Source organism: Delphinus delphis, chromosome X, assembly GCF_949987515.2.
Source record: "Delphinus delphis chromosome X, mDelDel1.2, whole genome shotgun sequence".
Lineage (NCBI taxonomy): Eukaryota > Metazoa > Chordata > Mammalia > Artiodactyla > Delphinidae > Delphinus > Delphinus delphis.
The window spans coordinates 4,664,718-4,690,448 of NC_082704.1; the positions used below are offsets into that span (position 1 = coordinate 4,664,718).

The 25,731-nt window shown below is 45.1% G+C and overlaps 1 protein-coding gene across 1 annotated transcript in view; it reads right to left on the reverse strand.

The window, feature by feature from the left end:
- The window catches only part of AFF2 (ALF transcription elongation factor 2), a 489,494-nt gene that overhangs the window by 140,311 nt on the left and 323,452 nt on the right, over positions 1–25,731 (reverse strand). Inside the window, exons 5-7 of the mRNA XM_060002892.1 lie at positions 15,561–15,647; positions 9,146–9,182; positions 8,828–8,861 (exon numbers count right to left, since the gene is read on the reverse strand). Of these exons, the coding sequence (XP_059858875.1) occupies positions 8,828–8,861; positions 9,146–9,182; positions 15,561–15,647 (158 nt within the window). The remainder of the gene's footprint in view (positions 1–8,827; positions 8,862–9,145; positions 9,183–15,560; positions 15,648–25,731) is intronic.

A 25,731-nucleotide genomic window follows, 5' to 3' on the forward strand; every position in this document is an offset into this window, starting at 1 on the left:
TAAGACATATTTGATTTTTTTTCACTGTTCAAATTCTTCTGCAAATGCTCAAACTATCACTGAATCAAATAATGATCCCTTGTGGGTGGGTAGGTGGGTAGGAGAATGGACTCACTCTTCTCAACACGGTGGAACGTCCAGAAGCATGCTGGGGACATCTAATCTAAGCAGGAGAGGAGTGGTCTCCTTAGTGGCTGGCTTTCAGTCCACTGATCTCGGCGTTGGGAGTTGATCCTTTGATTCAAACCACATCGACACAACGCTTGTGAGAAGTCATGGCAGATACTAGCAAAAAGAGCACTTAACTAGGAGTCGAGAAGTGGAACTGAGCCTTGCAACAGTGAGTTGTGTGAGCCTGGGGCCCGCGCTTAAGCCATCTGAGCACGACTTTCCTCACTGCTAACACGGGGAGAGAACAATGCGAATGATGGACATCAAAGCCCATTCAGGAGCCCATCCGGGAGCCCATCCGATGGCAGCGCATTTCACGACAGAGTCTGAGCAATAGCGCTTCTCCATGTTATATCTGTTGAAACAAAGGCTCAGAAAACGCCAGGTGACTGCATCAAGTCACACAGCAGGAAGTGAGGGAGCTGGGATTTGAGCCACCTGGCAGCTGAGGTCCCTCCCCTCTCCTGGCTCCCAGAATTGAGTCAAGCCTGAATGTAATGAAGACTATGCTCTGTGTGGAAATGGAAAATGTCATCGAACCAGAAGAGTATTATCTGTCTCTGTACTTAATTCATAATTGTTCAATTGAAATTTTATAGGGGTGCGGCAGATAAGGGATCAGAAAGAAAAGTTCAAGTTTTGTCATCCAAGAATCCTAGAGTGAAAGTCCGTCTCCTTCCATAACTGGCTGTGTAATCCTGAGCCGCTCACTGAAAGGCTCTGAGATGCGATTTCCTTCTCCATAAGGTCAGTTTCATCTTACAGAGGGGTTGTGAGGACGGCAGGTGAGCAGAGCAGTGGCGCAGCGCAGAGAACTCCAGGCAGGCCCGGTTCCTGCGTCATCGACGGCATTGGCTCTCCAGCCCTGGGTGTTTGGGGTATTTGCCAGGTGCCCTCTCTGAGCCTTTGAGAGGACAATCCTGGGACTGGTGATGATGAGGACATCCCGCCTCAGAGATGCTATGAGGATGAAACAGCTGATGCTTGTGAAATGTCTGCCCCTGTGCCTGGCCCACAGACGGCCCCTGTAAGGGGTGACTGTAAGGACCCAGACACACAGTTCACATGCAGTTAGCTTGCTTCCCTTCTGTCTGTACTACGTGATGTATGAAAATGATTTTGGAGAAATATAGAATGACCCTCTCAATTTCTAGATATACTAGACAATTTCTAGATACTATAAGCACTAGGTACTTTTTTGGATTTTTCTCTTGAAAATCTAGAAATAGCCCACATAGTGATAATACTGAGCTATCTATCTGGGATTTTCAAAAAGTGGGCAACTTATGCAGCAATGAGGTCACTCCTGAAATTAGGCAATGGTGGAGGCAGAACTGTAAGTTGGTTTCTCTGTAAATCGTGACCTTCTAAGCCCTCTTCCCCCTCAACGCTCTCTCAGGCACCCTGGAAACTTTGCCAAGGACCAAGTAGTGTGTTACGGGTTGTACTTGGATGCCAAGACCTCACAGGGTAGCAAAGAAAAACAATTTTGTTCCTTTGGGTTTTAGAAGGCATACTCCAACCCCACCCTGCTCCATCCCAGTGCAGGCAGCATATTTGAAGATGTCAATCAAATAGCTTTGAGACCTTTTCCTTTTCTGGTCCTCGTATTACAGTGGACAGATGAAGCACAAAGAAAGGCATTTGTCAAATTTTTCAACTGACTTTACTACTGCAATCGTGCAAGCATCTGCCGTGTTCTACCAACGCTGCTCCCCACTCATCAGCAAAACGGAAGGGCTTTTAGCAGCTCTGAGAAGGTATCAAGAGCAGACCATTTAAACAGAACGTTCCCAATAACGTAACTGGGGCAAAGTATCTGGCTGTTTGTGAAATGCTTGATAGGATGGAAAACAGAATGAACAGCTCAGAAGCGTGGTGAACATTCCTTCTCATCTACTCCAGGCTCAGTTGGGTGGGGTGTTTTTTTGGGGGGGCGGTGTTTGTTTCTTTTTAATTCCTAGGAATGATCTATGAGGCTTTCCGCACTGCTGCTATATTTTCTTCATCTGGGCCTGGAAGACTTGTCAGGGCTCTGATTGATGAGTTCTGACCCCGCGGCCATCCAGGGGACATGGGGACAAGGCAGCACGTCCTGATGGAAGTGCAGAGTCCTCGCTTCCAGGCCCAGCTCCGCCACTCCCTAGCTGGGGGACTTTGGTAAATATCTCCCCCACCCCGCCCAAGCCTGGCTTCTTTGCACCTGGCTATCTAACAGGGTTGCTGCGGCCCTCACATGAGGCTAATACAGTGTGTGAAAGTGCTAGAAGATTATCGATCGCTGGGCACATGAAAAGTAGCCCTGGTCATAGCATTTTAGAATCTAGTAAGTGAAAAAAGAGTGTGCATCTCATTAGATCAGATGCATTAGAGGGGGGTCTGATACTCTGGGAGACAGAGGATGTGCATGCATGTGTATGTGTGACCAAGACATTATGTTCAATTATACAGCTGGAATTATTTTTACTTTGGTCTCTTGCTTATGAACTTCAGCAACTTCCACCAGCATTATTTGCTTCAGTACCATTTACTGTTCAAAATCTCGAGGAGAACTTAGAAATAAGGCCACTGGTTGATAACGTTGGGAATAATTTTTAAAAATGATTCTGCCATGAGGATATAGCAATAAAATAAAGCAACTTTCCAATAATATAAAGCGATTTCCACATTGGTAAGCATGAAAAGTAATGGACAAACCTGTCATAAAAACAGACCCAAATACCAGTTCTCTTCTTTTTACTTTAATATGGCTACATGGAGATTTCTGGAGACAGATGTTGTTCCCATCACAGGCCACCGAAATCACCCTCCAGGGGACTTTGAGTGGTGGTAAAGTCCCTTACGGGCTTGGATCTTTGCACCTCACCAAAGGAAGCATCTTACAGGCATGGTGACACCCTCTGGCTGCAGGCCCTGAGCTGAGGCTGGACCGGTGCCTGCTTCTAGAGGCCTGACTCAATGACAGTGTCCAGATCCAATCCTTTCCCTGATCAAGGGACCGTTTTGGCCTCCCCTGGGGTCAGTCTACTTTGGTCTGCTACCAGGGCAAGAGGACAACTGAATTCAAATTGGGAGGGCCCTCTCCAGACGGCCCATGGGGTGGCTTTAATGTGGGTTGACAGCCTGCGCTCTGGAGTCTGTCCGGTTGTGGCTTTGTTACTGTGGCCCTTTGGGTGACTCGCTCAGTATCTCTGAGTTTTGGTTTCTGCTGCCGTAGAATATAACAGGGCTGACTCCTTTGGGCCTGTAAAGAAAGAAAGCGCCTGGCACGCCGCAGGCACTCCGCAGTTATGAGCTAGTTGAGGTATTGGCGTTACCCGTGCAAGTCTAATCCTCAGTAACCTGTGAGTTCCCTGAGGGTAGGATGCGCAGTGTTCCACCCTGAGGTACCACCCTGCCTCGCTCAGAGCCTTATACACAGTAGGGGCTCAACCCATTTTTGCTGAAAGGAATGAAATCGTGAATGAATGAATATAAAGATGGATGCAAATCGGGTAGAAAAGAGGAGATCCTTGACTTTTCCCTGAGAGAAAGAGAGAGAGATGTTTGTTTCTAATTACAGACGTGTCTCATAATCCAAAGACGCAAAAATCGAACCTGATCTTTCAAGATTTATGCTCCCTGAGCACAAACGCTATGTTTGCAGCTTTTGTAATGAAAGTGGAAATCCAAAGCTCCCGTCGAAGGAGGCCCAGTTTTCAGTCTTGGTGCCCGTCAAGCACCAGCAGCTTCAGTGCTTCTTGACACGAACATTCCAAATGCCAATATTGCTTGTTGTCACATTAGCCAATATACAGTCCTCAGAATAAAATCCTCTTGATATCTGATTACTCTTCTTAAGGACCTCATGCTGATTCATTTCAAACTGTGAATTGCCTTTAATTCACAGCTTGAACAGGCTGCCAAATTTTGTTTTCTCTGCTCCCAGGTGGCTGTCCCTGATGCAGTGGAGAACTTCCAAAAATATATTAAGTCCTTAGGAAAAGGTGGCAAGCTCTACGACGCAGGGCATACAAGACAGGTTAAAAGCAAGAGTTGGCATACGTCTCGGTTTGAAAGCCGGAATGGCTGCAACCAGTGACCAAGATTCCCAGTTTATTGGAAGTGTTTAGTTTGGCTTTTGTAAGCCTCAAACTGATTAGTAGTATTTCTAAGTTCCAAGTACCAAATCATGTATTCTGATTAAGAATTAATCTGATTACGAAAATAACAGTCATTTTTTTCCCCTGCCTCGTTACGCAGTTACTTTGCTACGGAAAGTGTGTAGCGGACCAGACATCTACTTAGGAAAGAGTATGTGAAATTGCTGGAGGTGGGAGTTCCTTCTCAAATCAGATTCTCAAAGCAAACGTTTTCAATGATGAAAATTTTGGTAGAAAGATGGTCAGGATTTTCATGAATGTGTTTTTCGTTTCTTGGGGTTTTCTGGTAAAAAAATTTGTTTCAAAATTCACCTAAGAAATGGTGTAACGCTTGTTACTGGTCATAGCAAACCAGAAAGCATTCTTATACTCTTTCTATTCCCTGTGGTAATGAAATCTTCATACCACATCAATACAAGTTTAGAGATAATGATCTTTCAGTTAAATCAAGCAACTTTGACCAGGTTTTGAATCATCTAAAACAGAGAGGTATAATTTCTTGTGGGACTGCTTCCCATCAACTTCAGTTCTTCAAGTCTATTTGAAGGTTGTGCCCCGACCCCATCAGATACCGTGAGAAGGGACAGCCCGGTGGGAAAAGAGAGGGCTTTGTGCATTCAAGCTTCCCCATGAAGAGCAGTGTAACTGACTCGGCCCTTCTGTGTACTCATAGCCAGCACGTCCATTCGAGATAAACAGTCAACTTGTCCTCCCACTGGACTGTGTATACTTCATAAGGAGGGACAATATTCTAGCTTTGCTTTTCTCATCTGTAAAATGGGAATAATTTGGAGCCCCTCCAGGGTGGCTGCTAAGTATAACGGGGTGATGTATATAAGAGCACCTGGCATGGGACCTGGCACCTAGCCTTGCGCACGACCCAACAGCACAGATTATTGTCACAGGTGTCTGCCATTCCTGTGAGAGTATAATGTCCTTTCCTCCTAACTAGTGCTACATTCAAGCATTTGCCCATGTGGCATGCCTACCTGTCACCCACAGGTAAACGGGCCACAACTAGACTGTCTTTGTCAGGCCTTTTGTCAACTCTCTGGGTCCATGGCTGTGATGTTTTCAGACCCGTACCTAATACCGGAAGTGGAGGAACTGGTATTATGGCAAGGAAAGAACAGCCTATGGCTACATCTGCCTTTATGTTGAGCTTTTATGGAAATTATCCAGGAATTTTCAACAGCACGCCCTAAAACACAGAAGCTACTTGATTAAAAGGGGGTCTGGATGATTTCCAGCCGGACAGAGTCTAAATGCCAACAGCCGAGGATGACAAAGGAACTGCCACTTTCTCAACTGTCCTCACAAAACTAGCTAAAGTCAAGAACTGACTCGACAGAAACCTTTGAGCTCGTGGTTGCTGTCTGGAAATGCTCCTCAGGAAGCATCTGACCTGTCCCTATTCAGGACGGCTCATAAAAGACCAACAGACTCATGTATTTTGGTAAAGCCGCCGTATTGACAAGTAATTGACAAGATGTCATAACCAGATAGGTGAAGCCATCCGACCCGATGAGGAAAATCCAAGTCCTTTGGATTTAGTTTCTGTTTTCTCCTCCATTGTTCCTTAATGGCTTCATGAAGAAACTAGAAGGTAACCCAATGTCTGGGGTGTCCACTCAATCCCTGAATCTTCCAATTGAAATAAATGGGTGCTTTAGGGGCAGAACGAACGTGATATTACTGTACAAATACACAACTGCACAGCAGGAGAAATACAATCTGACCTTCGACAGCCCATGCCCCACTCTCTTTGTGGGGAGAGAGACCTTTTTTGAAGGAGGCTTGAAACTCCATTGGATTTAGAAGACCTGGGTGAGGCCTGTTCCGAGACTATAATACAACTCAGACTCATGCAGGCTGAGGGAAACAACACGTGCCAGGTCTTCTTTCCTCCAGAAATTATTAAGGGTTAAAGTCAAATGCACTTTGACCTTGAGTTTAATTACTAAAGAGTATAGCTGTTTACATTTGAATTGTGACAAGTGTTTGCATATATACCTGTATGCATATACAATCTGCTCATTACTTTGCTTCATTTCCCTCAAGCGACTCTAACTCTATACTCTGAAATAAAAATAAATTCCCCCATGATTTAAACTCACACCCTCTGAATCCTAGGTCAGTGCTTTCCCCCAATACCATCACTGTCATGGAGCAGAGGCACAAGCCCAGATCTTGAAATTCCTACAGTCCCACGCTCTGGCCTCCTGGGCAGTCAGCTGGAGCAGGTAGGATGTCACCATTTAGATGGACACCCCATAAAAAGCACTGTGTGTCAATGGAGCATATGCTGAGCGAGATATGCTTTGCGACCTTCTGCAAAGGTCGGTGATCCTGCTGAGCCAGGAGCACAGAGCTGGCCGCTTCCCAGCTTGCACTCGGGGACTCCTGCACCAGTGTTTTTCAGACCTGGTGCCTGGGCGTGCAGTCCTTATAAACAATCCAGGCCCTAATGGAAGAGCTGCATTTTGTTATCCAGGGAAACGAGGCCAAGATGAGGCAAACAAGTAAAGTGGCCCAGCAATTAAGGGACTCTGATCTACAAGACTCCCGTGTCTCTCTACTGCAGTGAGGGTTAGGAGCTTGCCCAGGACATCCACAAGCGTTGGGAGGGTGTCTCTGCTGCAGCAGGGCTGACCTGGGGCTGCTTCCCACCAAGCTCCAGCCACCAGCAGTCTGTCTACACTCAGGATGCTCTTAGTTGCCTAGAGGATTGCCCTGCCACACGGAAAATCCTAGAAGCTGACTTAAAAAGCACACCGGAGTGAAATACGTGAGAATGACTGGAACGGCTAAGCTGATAATAATTTGGAAGCTAAAAGTAAAAATAATTATTATAACTCTGACCTGCCCTGTGTTAAACCTATACCCTACCCAAGAAGGGAATTTATTCCAGCCGAAGTCTGATGAACAATGCCTGGCCTTTGGGTCAGGCAGCTAAAAAGAGAGCAGTTCACTCATAAAACAGACTCAGTGTCTTCCGGTTTTATGGGTGCCTCCTATAGAGAACCTCAGTCCTACTGAACGCACTATATACCCTGTGCTATGAAGTGCTGTTCTCTGGAAATGCAGCCTCTAGCTATAAACCACAATTGACAAGTTTATTTCCGTTAGTTACAAACTATTGAAATATCGCATTTTATGGTCTATGTACTCTTGTTTTAGGAATGGGATCATTTTACAATGGAAAAATATTTGTATGTGTTTTCATAGTTGGAAACCGGCACTGATTTCCTGAATGCTCAACTGTGTGTGTGTGTGTGTGTGTGTGTGTGTGTGTGTGTGTGTGTGTGTGTGTGTGTGTGTGTGTGTGTGTGTGAAGTTTACTGGCTTTGTAATAAGAGTGGGGTAAGTCAGGAGTGGAGGTAAGGAGCATAAGGTCTATTGTTTACTAGGGAAAAGCTGAAATGAACAACATCAAAGATGATTTTGATTTCCACGTTTCCATATCATTTGGTCCTTAAATCAAGGTTATAGTTTTATTTTCCTCTTGTCTCTTTTTTTCCCCTCGATTCTTTAAATGGAGGATTCTCGGCTGTTGAAATGGAACCTTGAATTAGAAGGCACAGATCGGGCCAGAAAACCAAATAAGAGGTCTGGTGATGGGGTCAGGGCTCTGGGGGCTTTGCCACTAAACAGAACCAAGAATGTGGAAATACCAAAAGGTGAGCAATTCACTTCAAGCGTGCCATTAGGCCACTTGAATGTCATAAGTTATTTCATTTTGAAAAATTTCAAGTATGTGACTATTACTCACACAGAAAAGTCAGCTTCCATTTTCTATTATTAAGAATGAAAGAAGTTGTGAGAGAACTACTCCCTTGATACTCTCTTGGACAAATGGCTATTACAAAATCTACAACGGTTAATCTGAGGAAATTGGTTTCTCCATACCCCTCCTTCAGTGAACATTAATAAAAAAGGAAGAGAGTGAGGAGTGAATTGCAGGGCCCTGGCTTCTGAACTTCAACCTAGCGTCACGTCATCACTTATTCCACCTCTTCCTGGCTGCCCTTATCTTTAAAATACAGTCACCAGATGACCTGCAAACAGCAAGGTCCCGGGCTGGCCGGCCAGAGCAATCCACCCCACCTCTCACGTCCGAGCATGGCTGCTCAGGCGGGTCCTTTCTCCATCCTGATCGGTGGTGGCTGAATATTACATATAACGATGTCTGTGGCTGAAGTTACACAACGCGCCAACAGCTACTCCAGAGTCACAGTTGTTTTGGTGTCCCAGGTATCGACCCAGCCTGCATCTTCTACACCATTAGAGAGCCTAGTGATGATTCGTTCATTTTGACTGTTACTTGCCTATCGTGGGAAATCTCATTCTCCCCTCTAACCACACCCCATGTTATCATGAGGCAAGGTTCCTGTTTTCAAGGAGCAGGAGAGACAACAAGATTCGCTCGGCACTGAAGCACCTTTTCCTTGCGAAATGCCCCCGAAGAAGCGTGTTTCAGAAACCTGAGTACTTACGACTTGAACGGTACTCACTTTGTAGAAGCTCTGCTGGTCGGGTCGCTCCACTCTGAAAAGAAAACGCACAGACATTTACCATCCATGTTTCCTACTGTCAAATGACCATTCTGAATGAAATTGGTCTTGAACATGCAGCCCTTCCAGTTATACTCTTTCACAGAATCCTGCCATGAATAACAGATGGGAGAAAAAAGAAACCAATTGGATGCGTCACAATGTGACTTCTTATTATTGTTGTTATTCCATGTTTTCATGATGTTAGGTAGGAAGGAGAAGAAAGCGAGGGAGGAGAGGAGATGCTTGGATCAAGAAGGATTTTTTCAAAACACCTACTTTGTAAGGCGAATCCTGGGGTCAGATGCTGGGATTCCTATAAGGAAGAACACATACAATACAAACGTTAGTTAAATGATACAAGAGAAGCAAAAGGTCTATTTGTTAACGCTGAAGATATAACTTGACTAAGGTTGGCCAATAGGAAACCACTGTTAAGAATTCCATTAATTAGGCTACTGTCTGCAGCTCTATTTGAAGGATAAACGTTTGCCAGCCAAGCCAGCTACAACACGGCCATAACTGCCGTTTTATCAGAATTACACATAAGACTGGTATCTCTCTGGAAATGTGTGCGACACGGGAACAAATGACCCATATGTGTGAGATTCAAGTGTATAATTTGTCACTCAGCTAGGCAATGACACCTCTGTGGAAGTAAAGGGGACTCAGTTCAAACAAACAAGTGATTGTGATTTTTGTAGACGTGTAAATAACACTGTAATTAATAGATTTGCTCAGTTGTTCTATTTTATAGAAACAACTCCAATTTTCTACCTTGACGGTGACACATATGCAATAGACGTACCTTATTTTCACAAGAGACATGTTCTTAAAACTTCATCACAAATTTGGTGAAGTACAGCAAGCAATTTGAACTATGCAAGTGGAACGAATTATCTAAAGGGATTTAAATTTTATTGGAAAGTCACCCTCAACACCATTCATTCAGTGTTTTGAGAAATCCGGATTTGCACACATCAGGCTCTCTGGGAGCGTGGACACCTGTGTGGATCCTGACACAACTTGTAGGCAGAAGCTCTGCCTTGACGTACGGGGCATGCACAGCTCCTCGCAGATGGAGGAGAGAATTTCAAAGGCAAAGCAAGTGTTCCAAAACTGGAGACAATGAATTCAAGCAAATACAAGAATTCATTATATCAAGAACATATATATATATGTGTATATATATATATATATATACACACACACACACACACACACACATACACACACAAACACGTATGTATAACTGAATCACTTTGCTATACACCTGAAACTAACACAACATTGTAAATCAACTACACTTCAACAAAAACATTTTAAAAAGAAGAATGTTATATCAATGTGCTGCAAGTAATCTACTCTTTAAGGCTAATCTTGCCACCCTATGGAATAAAAATAACATCACAGCATAATTTACCTTTAAGAGAAATAAGCAAGAACAGTGATGCTGTGTTTGAATCAAAAGTGAACTTTCCAATCGATTTAGCATGATTCTGTTGCCCAAGAGACTTCTCTTCTGGCATGATTACTACTCCAGAAGACGACCATAAACCCCACAAGAGATGGAAAAGGCCTCTCAACTAAAGGGCTGTCACCAAGCCCACGTAGTTTGCTGCTCAAAGCCTTCTTCCCCTCGCTGCTAGACAACTGACTTTGGACATTAGCCCCTAACAAGCTTGGCCATTTGATTCCCACCCGTTAGCAAATCACAGATGGTGAGAAAGGGGAAACACTTCTAGAGGCACAGCCACTAGGAAAATTGAGATGTGAAAACCGACAGCACAGGGGGCCAAAGAAAATGACACAGCAAAGTCAGAACTTAAAAATCACAAGAGTCTATGCCATTCAATATAGAGGCAAGCATTCCTAGCTATCTCAATAGCTCCCGAGGACACAATTACAGCATAGTATAATATTACAGCACTCTACAATAACTGATGCTCACAATAATGTCTAAGTGATCAAGAAAGGCTAAAGCATGTTCAGGATAATTTTTATAGGAAGTCAGGAAAATATTAATTACATTTCAAAATGATTCCTATTACGTGATTCCTACGGAAGGATAACCTTTGGTTATCCAAGAATTTCAATTACCCAGATCACCTCATTTCCTCGAGTGCCAAATAAATGAGGAGTTAACCATTTGTAGGTCCTTAATGACATACCAATATTTCTACTTGTTATTTTTTTTAAAGAGATTTCATTACAATTGTATAGAGCAAGTTTGGGCTTGTATACCTGGGGTGCTGGCCCTTTCCGCCATGCAAGCTCTGTCGTGAATGGAAGAAACGGATGCTTTCTGAGAGGGTGGTGTCACCTCGTCCTGGTGCAAGCACTGAGGAAAGGGCCAGCGCCCCAGGTACACGTGTTTGCTGGACACACCCACGTTTTGGAAGATGGAATTTGAACTGGAGCATCTGCAAATCGGTGTGACAAAACATCACCAGAACACCTGGATCTGAAGACTGGTTCCACTCGTTTATTAGCTGAGTGAGTCTGAGCATATTACTTGACTCTGCACCTTAGTTTCCTCCTCTGGAAATTAGGGACAGTCAAATTACCGACCCCTTGGAGTGGTAGTGAGGATCCAATTATTTACTATATATTAAGTGCTTAGAACCTGGCGAGGCACATGGAAGCATTATATGCACTGTTAATATTATTGTTATTTAAAATGTACTTTTCTTTCAAGCCAACATTTTGGCAGGAATCAAGCGAAACAAAAGAGTGGGTGGGTGGCCCTCCTGGTTTCACCATTTTATCCCACTGGCTTCTACCTTTATCACGTGGCTCATGGTAGCACAGATAATTGGCAGAAAATGCAAATCAGGCCTGATTCCAAATTGTGCACTTACTACAAAAGCCCATTTCAACAACCAGGTCTACTTGTAAACACTTGCAAATGTCAAAATTGCGACTTGCACGAATTATCTCCAAAATCGGAGAACACAGCTAAAAACACTGCAATCGCTGTACAAGTGCTGGATTCAGTGCCCGAAAGAGATGAATTGATCCCCTGGCTGAGATGCCAGGGAGAAGGATACCAAGTCCAGGGATGTCTGACGGGGAGAGTGGGGCTCCAGGAAGGCATGACACAGGCCAGGGCAGGGACAGAGGGGGTGGCGGCTCATGGTTCCGACCCCTTTCAAAGGTGGGAGGGGACAATTAAACACAGTGTAGGCCAGTGTTACTCTCAAAACGATGACTCTGAAAACTAAAGGATGTGATTGGGTTTCTCTTACAAATAAAGTCCAAACTCCTTGGCTGGCCTTCAAGGCCTTTCCCATAGATGCACTTATTTGCTTGGGGTTTGTGTCTCTCTGCTCCCCATCACACAAACCAGGATGCAGTCACTCGAGACCGTAATAGTTTACATCCCATCATATCCCTTTGGGTGCCTTTGCCACCCTGTTCTGCATGGAGTGCTCTTCTTTGGGGCCCTTCTCCACCTGTCAAAGTTGTAAGCAGCCTCCAGATGCTGCCACCTCTGAGCACTTCGTCAATGCCCCCAGGGAGTGTCAGATCCTTCTTGGGCCTTTTATTCTCTATGAAGACATGTGCTACATTGTTCTGTCGTTTTGTGTTTTTCTTCATCCCTAATTTTAAGACTATCATATGTCCTCAGTAAGTAGTTTTTGAATAAATGGACGAATGGGTGGATGGATGGATGGATGGGTGGATGAATAGATGGATGGGTGGATGAATGGGTGGATGGACGGGTGGATGGATGGATGGATAGGTGGATGGATGGGTGGATGGATGGATGGATGGGTGGGTGAATGGATGGATGGATGGGTGGATGAATAGATGGATGGGTGGATGAATGGGTGGATGGACAGGTGGATGGATGGATGGATAGGTGGATGGATGGGTGGATGGATGGATGGATGGGTGGGTGGGTGGATGGATGGATGGGTGGATGGATGGATGGATGGGTGGATGAATAGATGGATGGGTGGATGAATGGGTGGATGGATGGGTGGATGGATGGGTGGATGGGTGGATGAATAGATGGATGGGTGGATGAATGGGTGGATGGACGGGTGGATGGATGGATGGATGGATGGACGGGTGGATGGATGGATGGATAGGTGGATGGATGGGTGGATGGATGGGTGGATGGATGGGTGGATGGGTGGGTGGATGGGTGGGTGGATGGGTGGATGGATGGGTGGATGGATGGGTGGATGGATGGGTGGGTGGATGGGTGGGTGGATGGATGGGTGGGTGGATGGATGGGTGGGTGGGTGGATGAATGGGTGGATGATTGGGTGGATGGATGGGTGGATGGATGGGTGGATGGATGGGTGGATGAATGGACGGATGGGTGGACAAATGGGTGGATGGATGAATGGATGGGTGGATGAATGGGTGGATGGTTGGGTGGATGGATGGGTGGATGGATGGGTGAATGGATGGATGGACGGGTGGATGAATGGATGGACGGGTGGATGAATGGATGGATGGTTGGATGAATGGGTGGATGGATGGGTGGATGAATGGATGGATGGATGAATGGGTGGATGGGTGGATGAACGGGTGGATGGATGGGTGGATGAATGGATGGATGGGTGGATGAATGGGTGGATGGACGGGTGGATGGATGGGTGGATGAATGGGTGGATGGATGGGTGGATGAATGGGTGGATGGATGGGTGGATGAATGGATGGATGGGTGGATGAATGGATGGGTGGGTGGATGAATGGGGGGATGGATGAATGGATGGGTGGATGAATGGGTGGATGAATGGGTGGATGGGTGGATGAATGGGTGGATGGATGGGTGTATGAACTGGTGGATGGGTGGATGAATGGGTGGATGGATGAGTGTATGAACTGGTGGATGGATGGGTGGACGAATGGGTGGATGGGTGGATGAATGGGTGGATGGGTGGATGGATGGGTGGGTGGATGGGTGGATGGGTGGATGAATGGATGGATGGGTGGATGGATGGGTGGATGGATGGGTGGATGGGTGGATGGATGGGTGGGTGGGTGGGTGGGTGGATGAATGGGTGGATGGATGGGTGGATGGATGGGTGGATGGATGGATGGATGGGTGGATGGATGGGTGGATGGATGGGTGGATGGATGGGTGGATGGATGGGTGGATGAATGGGTGGATGGATGGGTGGATGGATGGGTGGATGGATGGGTGGATGGATGGGTGGATGGATGGGTGGATGGGTGGGTGGATGAATGGGGGGATGGATGAATGGATGGGTGGATGAATGGATGGATGGGTGGATGAATGGATGGATGGGTGGATGAATGGATGGATGGGTGGATGAATGGATGGATGGGTGGATGAATGGGTGGATGGGTGGATGGATGGGTGGATGGGTGGATGAATGGGTGGATGGATGGGTGTATGAAGTGGTGGATGGATGGGTAGATGAATGGGTGGATGGGTGGATGGATGGGTGGATGGATGGGTGGATGAACGGGTGGATGGATGGGTGGATGGATGGGTGGATGGACGGGTGGATGGATGGGTGGTTGGATGGGTGGATGGATGGGTGGATGGATGGGTGGATGAATGGGTGCATGGATGGGTGGATGAATGGATGGATGGGTGGATGAATGGATGGATGGGTGGATGGACGGGTGGATGGATGGGTGGATGGATGGGTGGATGGATGGGTGGATGAATGGGTGGATGGATGGGTGGATGGATGGGTGGATGGATGGGTGGATGGATGGGTGGATGAATGGATGGATGGCTGTATGAATGGGTGGATGGATGGGTGTATGAATGGGTGGATGGATGGGTGGATGGATGGGTGGATGGATGGGTGGGTGGATGGATGGGTGGATGGATGGGTGGATGGATGGGTGGATGAATGGGTGGATGGATGGGTGGATGGATGGGTGGATGGATGGGTGGATGGATGGGTGGATGAATGGATGGATGGGTGTATGAATGGGTGGATGGATGGGTGTATGAATGGGTGGATGGATGGGTGGATGGATGGGTGGATGGATGGGTGGGTGGATGGATGGGTGGATGGATGGGTGGATGAATGGATGGGTGGATGAATGGGTGGATGGATGGTTAATTGGATGGAAGGAAGGAAGAAAAGAAGGAAGACATTATTTTTTTCTTTTAAAGTGTGTTATTAGAAAATCCATGTTTACTCAGGCATTTTAAAAGCTGATGGTGAGAAAAAATTCTTACTGAGAGCAAGTGAGGAAAAAAATTATATGACACATTTGACTAGAACTGTAGGAGAAAAAGTTCTGTCAATATGGTGTGTTGGTGTGTGAAGATCTGCCTGCTTGTGAACGAGGACTACAAGTGATACACAAAAGTGAAAACTGATCCATTAGACTGAAGAGTACAGGGTTTTTAAATTAAAAACAATCTTGGATGTTGTTCCACCATCTACTGGGTCTTTCTTAAGAGATGAGTTCACTCCTCTCTCCAATCCACGAGCTCTGGGCACAGTAGCTCGGCCAGTGGCGGTGCCCTAGGCATTAGGATTCGCATGCCAGCGTCTGGTGGACATTCTCTTAAGGATGCTCTTTCAATAAAATCCTATTTGTGTTAACATCCCGAAGGACACGAGAGAGTCTACATTTTATGGAGCTTAGAACACCAAGGCCATTTCTATTTTTAAGAATCCAACGGGAAGGCTGGTATAACTGACATCAGATCAAGGAAAATGGAGCAAGGAAGATAACTGACCTGTCCTGGGATGGAAAATGTGCTCTGCTCAGAGTTTCCAGAAGTATGCATGGCAGTGAGAGGAGTAGGCCAGGGATGGGTCATCTCCTGATGAGGAAAAACAAAGCAACTTTATTTGCGAGCACTTCGAAAAATGAAACACCTTCTTGGCACTAAACATGGTAGAGGCCCTTTCTAAATACTTACTGACTTAATTGGCCTACTTTTTTTCAGGGGAACATTCGGTCCATTCCCCTGCTCCACACTGGTGCTTGAAGCCTATCTGCGAGACAAAGGGCCACCCCACATCCAACTGCACATTGCCAGTGACGGTGAGCTCACTACCGCTCAAAGCAGCCTGTCCCGTGTTGAGACAGCCTGATCACACTATTCTTCCTGGCTGGGAGCTAAAAGCCTGTCTCCCGGGAGTTTCTACCTCTGGATCGTACTTTGAAGCCGCACAGAAATCATCACCTCTTCTTTTGCCTGAGAAGCTGTTGGGAGACAGCAGCCATATCCCCTGGTGCTGTCTTTTCACCAGGCGGACACATTGGTGGCTTGTTCATTCATTGATCAAGAACCTTCTACTTTTCTTCTAATGCTTGAGTTCTGCGTTCTGTCAACTATCTCAGGTGCTCCCAGGAGGGACTCCGCATTGCCTGGGGCTCCTGTAACTCGTGGTATCCTGTTTCTGGTGTGACCTGCCAGCTCAGGGGAGGGTGGCACCATCACCACCCTCGTTCTGGATGCTCTGATAGTCATTTCTCTTGATGTAGCCTAACAGTCAGTGACAAGATTGCAGCTGCGCTACTGACACAGTGTGTTTGTGAGTTCAAGTCTTAACGTTGGAAAAGCCCCTCTGGTGCCCACTCTCTGCTACCAGCGGGGGCACCTTCTCAGTTCTTTCAAACGCTCCTTTTGAAAAGAGGTGCTGTTCAAATCTTGCTTGCGTCTCAGGGCTCGTGGCCAATGTGCTTTACCTGAAGAGCGAGGATAATTAAATCACATGCTCAACATCCCAGCCTGTGCTGGATTCATCAAACGTTTTGGTATATAAACATTAAACCTAAAAATCAATGTAATGATGGAAATGAAGGAGAGCTTGGAGGGTGGGGTGGAGGGGATCAAAGTTTATGAAAGGCCTTCTTAATGAGCCAGTTACATAATACTTTTCCCCAGTCTTTATGGGTAACATAATTAGTCATTTCAAAGGTAATATTAATAACTCTCAGGTAGCACTAAAACATGTTTTTTTCCCCTTCTATAATTATCCAGTTGAGAAAGAGTCTTTGATGTATGCAGAGCTGTAATGCAACGAGATACTTCACAGATTCATTCACAGTGGCACTGCCGCAGCAGAATTCGTAAGTACGGTTCAGAGGAGCCCTGACACAGATTATTCTACCTGGCGCTATTTAAAAAGAGGCTGTAAGTACATTAAAAATGCATACAAGATTTAGAGGGGATGCTTAACCTACTTGAGAGACAGACTATTTCCAAGTGTTTTCGAGTTGTGCATTTGTATGCAGTTGATAACGTTCGTGACAAATGCTACTTACGTATTCATCAAAACTGGCCCAATGTAACTCTACGCGACAACAGTCTAAAGCTGAATTTCCAGATATTCTGTGTCTTTAAAATACTCAATGATTTCTTTTAAATTTTATATGGTTTTTCCTGAGTAAGGCTGGTCTCCTCCAATATTAGTCCCATCATTTAAAACCACAGTCTCCAACCCCTGGCCCGCAGACCGGTGCTGGTCCGTGGCCTGTTAGGAATCGGGCCGCCCAGCAGGAGGGGAGCGGCGGGTGAGTGAGCGAAGCTTCATCTGTCGCTCTCCATCGCTCGCAGTATCACCTGAACCATCCCCCACATCCCATCCGTGGAAAAATTGTCTTCCACGAAACCGGTCCCTGGTGCCAAAAAGGTTGGGGACCACTGATTTAAAAGACACAGGTTCCTATGGAGCCAGAGTCAACCAAAGGGCAGTAAGGCCCAGTCTGGGATAGGCGTACTGTCTCTGCAGCAACCATGGAGCATGCCTCGACCAATGAGAGGCTTCGTCATCCATCCCTTTCCATCACTGGCTTTTCGAGGTGTGCCTCTGGGTTTATTCAAAGGTGTTTCAGACATCTGGATGGATGAATCGCTTCTCGAAAGTGTACCTTCTCCCCCAGGTCTGCTGTATTTATTGGGCGGCAGAATGGGATGATCTTGAGTTACTGTCGGAGTGCGCTGCCCCGCTGGCCCATCCACACGAAGCTATTGATACGTACACTGTCACATTTTCAATGACAGCTGAGTCTCTGTATTCGAGAACGTGAGATTTCATGAAGCAGCAAGGTGGCTCCGCGGCACCACCAATGCTTTTGATTAAGATAGGGAGGGGGCAGCCGAAAGGAAGATAATTTCCTGCAAGACCGTCTTCAGCAAAGAACCTGGGTGCAAGCTCTTCCACTTCTCAAAATGAGTTAGACCTGGAACGTGGGCGAAGCTCGCAGCAGATTTTTCACTGTTATTCTTTTCACTCACACTTGAAAGATATTAACCTGCTTTTATGTTCTTGCCACTCCCAAGATAAGAACGCGCACACACCCTGATCCACCTGTACTAATCCTCGTCCTGTTCTTCAGGTGGAGATGAGCACCTGCTCCAAAGTGTTGCCAAGACTTCGGCAACAGGCTCCAGGCCTGAACACCTGTACTCAACACAAGCATCACTGCTCCGCTAACCCCCCAAATCACACACACACACACACACACGCACACACACACACACACACACACACACACACACACACGCACACGATACTGGTCTGAAACTCCTTCATCTCTGGGCTCCTTTGATCCTCCCCGAGAGAGACAAAGCAGGGATTCATCCCCGCACTGGGCAGTCGATGTAGTGGAGGCTGCAAGAGGCAGGGCCTCACACTGGCCGTAAGCGATCGCTGGGGATTGGGTCCATGGTGCACACTCTTTCCACGACACTAGATGCGTCTCCCCTTCGTGAGGCTAACTAATGCGTTTTGTGGAGAAAGGACCAAGTAAGCAATGCTGTTCTATTTCTCAGTATTTCACAAGCAATAGAGCATTCGACGCAATTTCTGACAATGGGGCAGATGCTTACACTCCTGTGGTCTGAAGACTCCCTAGTCAAACCCAGAAAAATCAGAAAAGGCCCTTTTCCACCAGCGATTCTTTTCCAAGCATATCCTCCAGGACTAGGACTTGCGCAAAGCCAAAGAACTTGTGGGTAGCCCTGCTTGGCCCAACTTAGAAACAGAAATGGGGTGCCCCACGTGCTGAGGGGCAGAACACAGTCTGAATTCCAGACTCTGCTGATCTCAAATGCATCCCATACTCATCGAACACAGAGCTCGCTGTTATTTCAAGTATCTAGTATGTTGTCCCAAGCCTTGTCTTATTCACCTGTCTCCAGTGCCTAGTCCGTAATAACTGGCTAATATGAGATATTATCATTAGTTTCTAAAGTTTCTATGTGTGAATTATCATATTATTAATAAGAATAATATCAAGATTTACCAACTGATTACAGTCTGTCAGGCACATAGCTCCCACTCTTGGACTTTCTGTACCACAAACTAAAGAGGCAGGGATTAGCATCAAGTTGGACAGATGAGGAAACAGGCACAAAGAGGTGAAGTCCCTGTGATGGACTCCCTGCATTTTGTTCTACTAACTCGTACTATTATGTACCAGTCACCAGGATCCAGAAAGCATAAAAAGTCAAGTTCCTTCCAGTGAAGAGCTCAGTCTGCTTGACACACTAAAGTGTCAGGGAGGAGTTCTCTGTGTGAGGCGTTGGGAAAGGCTTCATGGTGAAGGCGAGGGGAGCAGTGTCTGTGCACGTACGTGTGTGTATGTGTGTGTCAATAATAATAATAACGGCTCATGTTTTATTGAGCCCTCTGGTGGAAACAAATGCTTTCAGAAACATGTCATTCAATCAATAAGATGAATTTTAACAGAGGTAAATGAAAACTGCAATTATATTCTACAAACCAAGTGTGAAATTGCAAAATGAGAAAAAGACCACCTGACTTAGCTGTAACTCATGGGCTAAAACCCCAAAGATTTTAGTTGACCCCTAAGTAAATCTGAGGGATTTGGCAGCCAAAAGGACCAGTGTCAGCTCAGGTGATGTTTAGGTAAGCATGATGCCCGGAATGTGGAAGGCAACGGTTGGCTATATAACAGTACATTGTATGAGACAGACCACATCTGAAACAGACTGTGCCACCTGGACGCCCCATTTCAGCAGGGGCACTGGAACCTCTTAAAAGGGACGGTTACCACAACATTTATAAATGCCCTTTAAGAGAACAGGGAAAGTTTAGTCCATGGAAAAGGGAGGCTGAGGGAAGGTCTGAGAGGTGCATTCAGATACCCAAAGGGCTGTCACACGGAAGAGATTTGGGACCTGCTTTGTGGACCAAGGGGTTAGGACTAGCCCTATGGGTAGATGTTATCAGGGAAACAATTTCAGCTCAAACTAAGAAAGAATTTCCAGTTGTGTGAGCTTTCCAACCACAGAGCCTACGGCTTTAGAAGGCAGCGAGTGGCCCATATCTAAAAGGCGGGATAGCCCCTGGCTAGGGTACTGGGAAAGGGATTCCTAGAAAGGCAGGGGTAGGGGTGGGGCTAGTGGACCAACTGCACTGCCTTACACAATCATGTGATTATATCCTTTATCTCTGTAAAGTCAGTGATATTGATGAGAAGATGCAAAACTGAAAATGGAGCAGTGCGGTTTTTTACGTGACATATAAACATGGCTGACCAAACTGGCTAAGGAAATTGATCCTGTGCTCAGGGACGGTGGGGAAGTGCTGGGCGCCAGGGAGCCTGCTGTCTCACAGTGAGGCGGCTAACAGCCCAATTTGTCTGATCGTTTGCTCCGCTCTTGGGAAGCCCAACAACAGTGGAACCATAGACTTTCCTGGGTTTGATCACTAACACTTCTCCCAAACCTCTCTAGCGGTCTCAAAACCCTGTTCCATTTAATTGAATGAATATTCTTCTGTTTGGAACGCTCTTAAGACAGTCTCCCGAGCTTGTATCTCTGATTTCTATGCAAGTGCTGATAGGGAAGAAGTATAAAATCAACTGGACTTCCCAACGCAAAGTGCAATCCACCAGGAAAACAAACAAAAAAGCCTAAATCTTTTAAAAGTTTCTAACAGCAAGTTATGATTTCATTGACGTGGTGTAAAAACCCTGGCATTATTCCTTCAAATAAATAAATGACTGCTTTATTCAAGACTCTTTAGTGTTGGCCGTTGTTTCAGGGAATCTGGAAATTTTCTCCATTGGCCCCTGGACTGTACACGCAAAAAGTCCAGCTCACACCGGCTGCCGTTGTCCTGGCAGCCCCCAAACCAGGGTTCCACTAAAAAAGAGCCTAATTCTAATTTAGAATTGGGGAGCACAGAGATCAGTGACCCCGCGGCTTCAGCATGTGCTCATTCAGACAATCTGTTCATCTTCTTGCCATTGCCAGATGCAATCAATTCCACTTCATCCACTGAATGTAATGGGATGTGGATGGCCATATGCAGGACCTAGCCATGCACCTTCTTCTGGACCAGTTACTCCAAAGGCTGCGAAAGGGGGACAGACCACCACAGTGATATACTGGGCAGAATTCAACCAGATCCAGCGAGTTCTGCAAATTTCGGCAACAGCAACCTGAGGCCACAGCCCATGCAACTAATGGAATTTGACTCCCCAACAGATGATTGCCTTGTAAATATCGATCCTTATCAGGACATTTGTCTCAATTAGTTGAACCAATCAGAACAGAAAACTGGTGGTCCCACTAGAAAATGCTGTTAGACTGAAACTGCCTTCTTTGGTAAAGGCAATATTCGTACCAGTTCAAGGGTAAGAAATGTAAGAACTGGCCACAGAGAAATGTTTTGCAAAGATCGGGGGGCAAAAAGGAAACCTAGGTGGAGGGCTTCTGCTCAAGAATCCAGTTCAGGCATCAGAGGAATCTGAGGTTTCTCAAAGGCCATTTCTTACCTTTTTCGAGTTTCTAGCTCTTCTGTTTCAAATTAGTTTACCATTAAGTACATCCAAATGGCACTCATTTAAAATATACTGGCTTGATTGTGTGTGTGTGTGTGTGTGTGTGTGTGTGTGTGTGTGTGTGTGTGTATATAAAATCATCCATGTTGCTGCAAATGGCATTATTTCATTCTTTTTATGGCTGAATACTATTCCATTTTATACACACACACACACACACACACACACACACACCCCACATCTTCTTTAGCCATTCATCTGTTCATTGACACTTAGGTTGCTTCCATGTCTTGGTTATTGTAAACAGTGCTGCAATGAACATTGGGGTGCATGTTTTCTCCAGGTATATGCCCAGTAGTTGGATTGCTGGATCAAATGTTAGCTATATTTTTAGTTTTTTAAGGAACCTCCATACTGTTCTCCATAGTGGCTGCACCAATTTACAGTACATTCCCACCAACAGTGCAGGAGGGTTCCCTTTTCTGAACACCCCCTCCAGCATTTATTGTTTGTAGACTTTTTCAGGATGGCCATTCTGACTGGTGTGAGGTGATACCTCACTGTAGTTTTGATTTGCATTTCTCTAATAATTAGCAAGGCTGAGCACCTTTTCATGTGCCTGTTGGCCGTCTGTATGTCTTCTCTGGAGAAATGTCTATTTAGATCTTCTGCCCATTTTTTGATTGGGTTGTTTGTTTTTTTGATATTGAGCTGCGTGAGCAGCTGTTTGTATACTTTAGAGATTAATCCACTGTCGGCTGCATCATCTGCAAATATTTTTTCCCATTCGGTAGGTTGTCTTTTTGTTTTGTTTATGGAATACTACTCAGCCATAAAAAAGAATGAAATAATGCCATTTGCAGCAACATGGATGGACCTAGAAATTATCATACTAAGTGAAGTAAGTCAGACAGAGAAAGACAAATATCATATGATATCAACTTACACGTGGAATCTAAAAAAATGATACAAATGAACTTATTTACAAAACAGAAACAGACTCACAGACGTAGAAAACAAACTTACAGTTACCAAAGGGCAAAGGTGGGGGGAGGGATAAATTAGGAATTCGGGAGTAACATATACACAGTTATATATATAAAATAGATAACGAACAAGGACCTCCTGTATAGCACAGGGAACTATACTCAGTAGTTTGTAATAACCTATATGGGGAAAGAATCTGAAAAAGAATATATACATATATATATACACACACACATACACATATATACGAATATATATATTCAGTTTTATATATGTATAACTGAATCATTTTGCTGTACACCTGAAACTAATACAGCATTGTAAATCAACTATGATTCAATAAAGACAAATAAATAAATAAAAATAAAATATACTGGCTTGAAACAATTCTCTGGGCTTTCAAAATGTTACAGCCATGTTTTTTTGTTTTTTTTTGTTTGTTTGTTTTTGTCTTTTCTTTTTCAGAGCCATTTTACTGGAATGGAATGACACGCTATATCCTCCTAGCATGAGATATTGCTTTATGGTTAACCTCCAGATTGCTGCTTCAGCTCCAGGTCAGCTAAACCAACGTGATAAAACCTACACACCTTCACTGGCTCCTCCCCCCAGCAACATCTTGAATGATCTACTTTTAAGTTCATTCACTCTAAAAACATTTATTGAGCGTCTACTCTCTGCAAGGCATCTAAGAGGTGGGCCGCTAGACCAGGTCCAGGCTCAGGGTGCGGCTGGACTCTAGGTAGCTAGAGTCTTCATAATAATGAGTGTAAGATAATGACACTTATTAGTTACCATTCAAAAGTAGGACTAAAATAAACTTGGCAGAGTTGGCTGTTTTTTTTTAAGAAAAACATGCAGTTCATTATAATTTTCCCAGAATCACCAGAGATTTGTTGATCTCTCACTGTGAGACAGACACACAGTGTGTATGCAGCAACACGGCAGTCATTTAGAAAGCCAGCTTCTACTATAAGTGAAAGGCACTGGAGAATGACAACTCCAGTCAAAGGGAGACAGAAGGCTAAATTTCCCTCGATCCCAGTCTAAGCCTTTTCAAAGACTTACGCAAGATGCTAGGATTCCATTTCTAAGGGCTGCTGTAGCTTTCTTTTTTTTATAATTTATTTATTTTATTTATTTATTTTTGTCTGCGTTGGGTCTTGTTTGCTGTGCGCGGGTTTTCTCTAGTTTGCTGCGCGCGGGTTTTCTCTAGTTGCGGTGAGCGGGGGCTCCTCTTCGTTCCAGGGTGCGGGCTTCTCACTGCAGTGGCTTCTTTTGCAGAGCGTGGGCTCTAGGCGCACGGGCTTCAGTAGTTGTGGTGCACGGGCTTAGTTGCTCCATGGCACGTGGGATCTTCCCGGACCAGGCCTCGAACCCGTGTCCCCTGCATTGGCAGGCAGATTCTTAACCACTGCACCACCAGGGAAGTCCCCAGGTTCTGGGTTTTGAGAGTACTATTTTTGGGGGAGGGCCCGTCCAGAGCCTCCTGTGCCCTTTCCTCCCCAGAGCCTGAGGATGAAGGAATCATCACTCTCACTGAACTTGCCCGAGGTACTGCCCACAGAGCCAGGTGTATATGCCTTAAATTTTCTCATCTCTTTTGCAAGAACATTCACCTTATTTCTTTCTACCTACTTAGACTGATTTCTGGTTCTTCTTTATGTAGTAGGGGCACTGCTCAGAACCAGAATCTCATTTGACCAATATATTCTACGGAAGCCTCAGGATGCAAATAAGTTATTCAGATATACTCTAAACATGGTCAAGGGTACTAGTCGAAAACGTAAAACTAGACTTGGTTTTATTTAATGATAAGACTCAGAATGAAGACCTAGAGCAGATCTTAAGAGATAATCTATGTGGCTGCTTCCCACTAGCTATCTATTTTACATTTGGTAGTGTATATAGCCCATGCCACTCTCTCACTTCGTCCCAGCTTACCCTTCCCCCTCCCCGTGTCCTCAAGTCCATTCTCTACTTCTGCGTATTTATTCCTGAGCTGCCCCTAGGTTCTTCAGGACCATTTTTTAATTTTTAGATTCCATATATATGTGTCGGCATACGGTATTTGTTTTTCTCTTTCTGACTTACTTCACTCTGTATGACAGACTCTAGGTCCACCCACCTCACTACAAAGAACTCAATTTGGTTTCTTTTTCTTGAATTTAATTTATTTTTTTATACAGCAGGTTCTTATTAGTCATCCATTTTATACATATCAGTGTATACATGTCAATCCCAGTCTCCCAATTCATCACCCCACCACCACCACCCCGCCCTGCTTTCCCCCGCTTGGTGCCCATACGTTTGTGCTCTATGTCTGTGTCTCTATTTCTGCCCTGCAAACCGGTTCATCTGTACCATTTTTCTAGGTTCCACATATATGTGTTAATATGCGATATTTGTTTTTCTCTTTCTGACTTCACTCTGTATGACAGTCTCTAGATCCATCCATGTCTCTACAAATGACCCAATTTCATTACTTTTTATGGCTGAGTAATATTCCATTGTATATATGTACCACATCTTCTTTATCCATTCGTCTGTCGCTGGGCGTTCAGGTTGCTTCCATGACCCGGCTACTGTAAATAGCGCAGCAATGAACACTGGGGTGCATGTCTTTTTGAATTATGGTTTTCTCTGGGTATATGCCCAGTAGTGGGATTGCTGGGTCATATGGTAATTCTATTTTTAGTTTTTTAAGGAATCTCCATACTGTTCTCCATAGTGGCTGTATCAATTTACATTCCCACCAACAGTGCAAGAGGGTTCCCTTTTCTCCACACCCTCTCCAGCATTTGTGGTTTGTAGATTTTCTGATGATGCCCATTCTAACTGGTGTGAGGTGATACCTCATTGTAGTTTTCATTTGCATTTCTCTAATAATTAGGGATGTTGAGCAGCTTTTCATGTGCTTCTTGGCCATCTGTATGTCTTCTTTGGAGAAATGTCTATTTAGGTCTTCTGCCCATTTTTGGATTGCGTTGTTTGTTTATTTAATATTGAACTGCATGAGCTGTTTATATATTTTGGAGATTAATACTTTGTCTGTTGATTCTCTGGCAAATATTTTTTCCCATTCTGAGGGTTGTCTTTTCATATTCCTTGTAGTTTCCTTTGCCTTGCAAAAGCTTTTAAGTTTCATTAGGTCC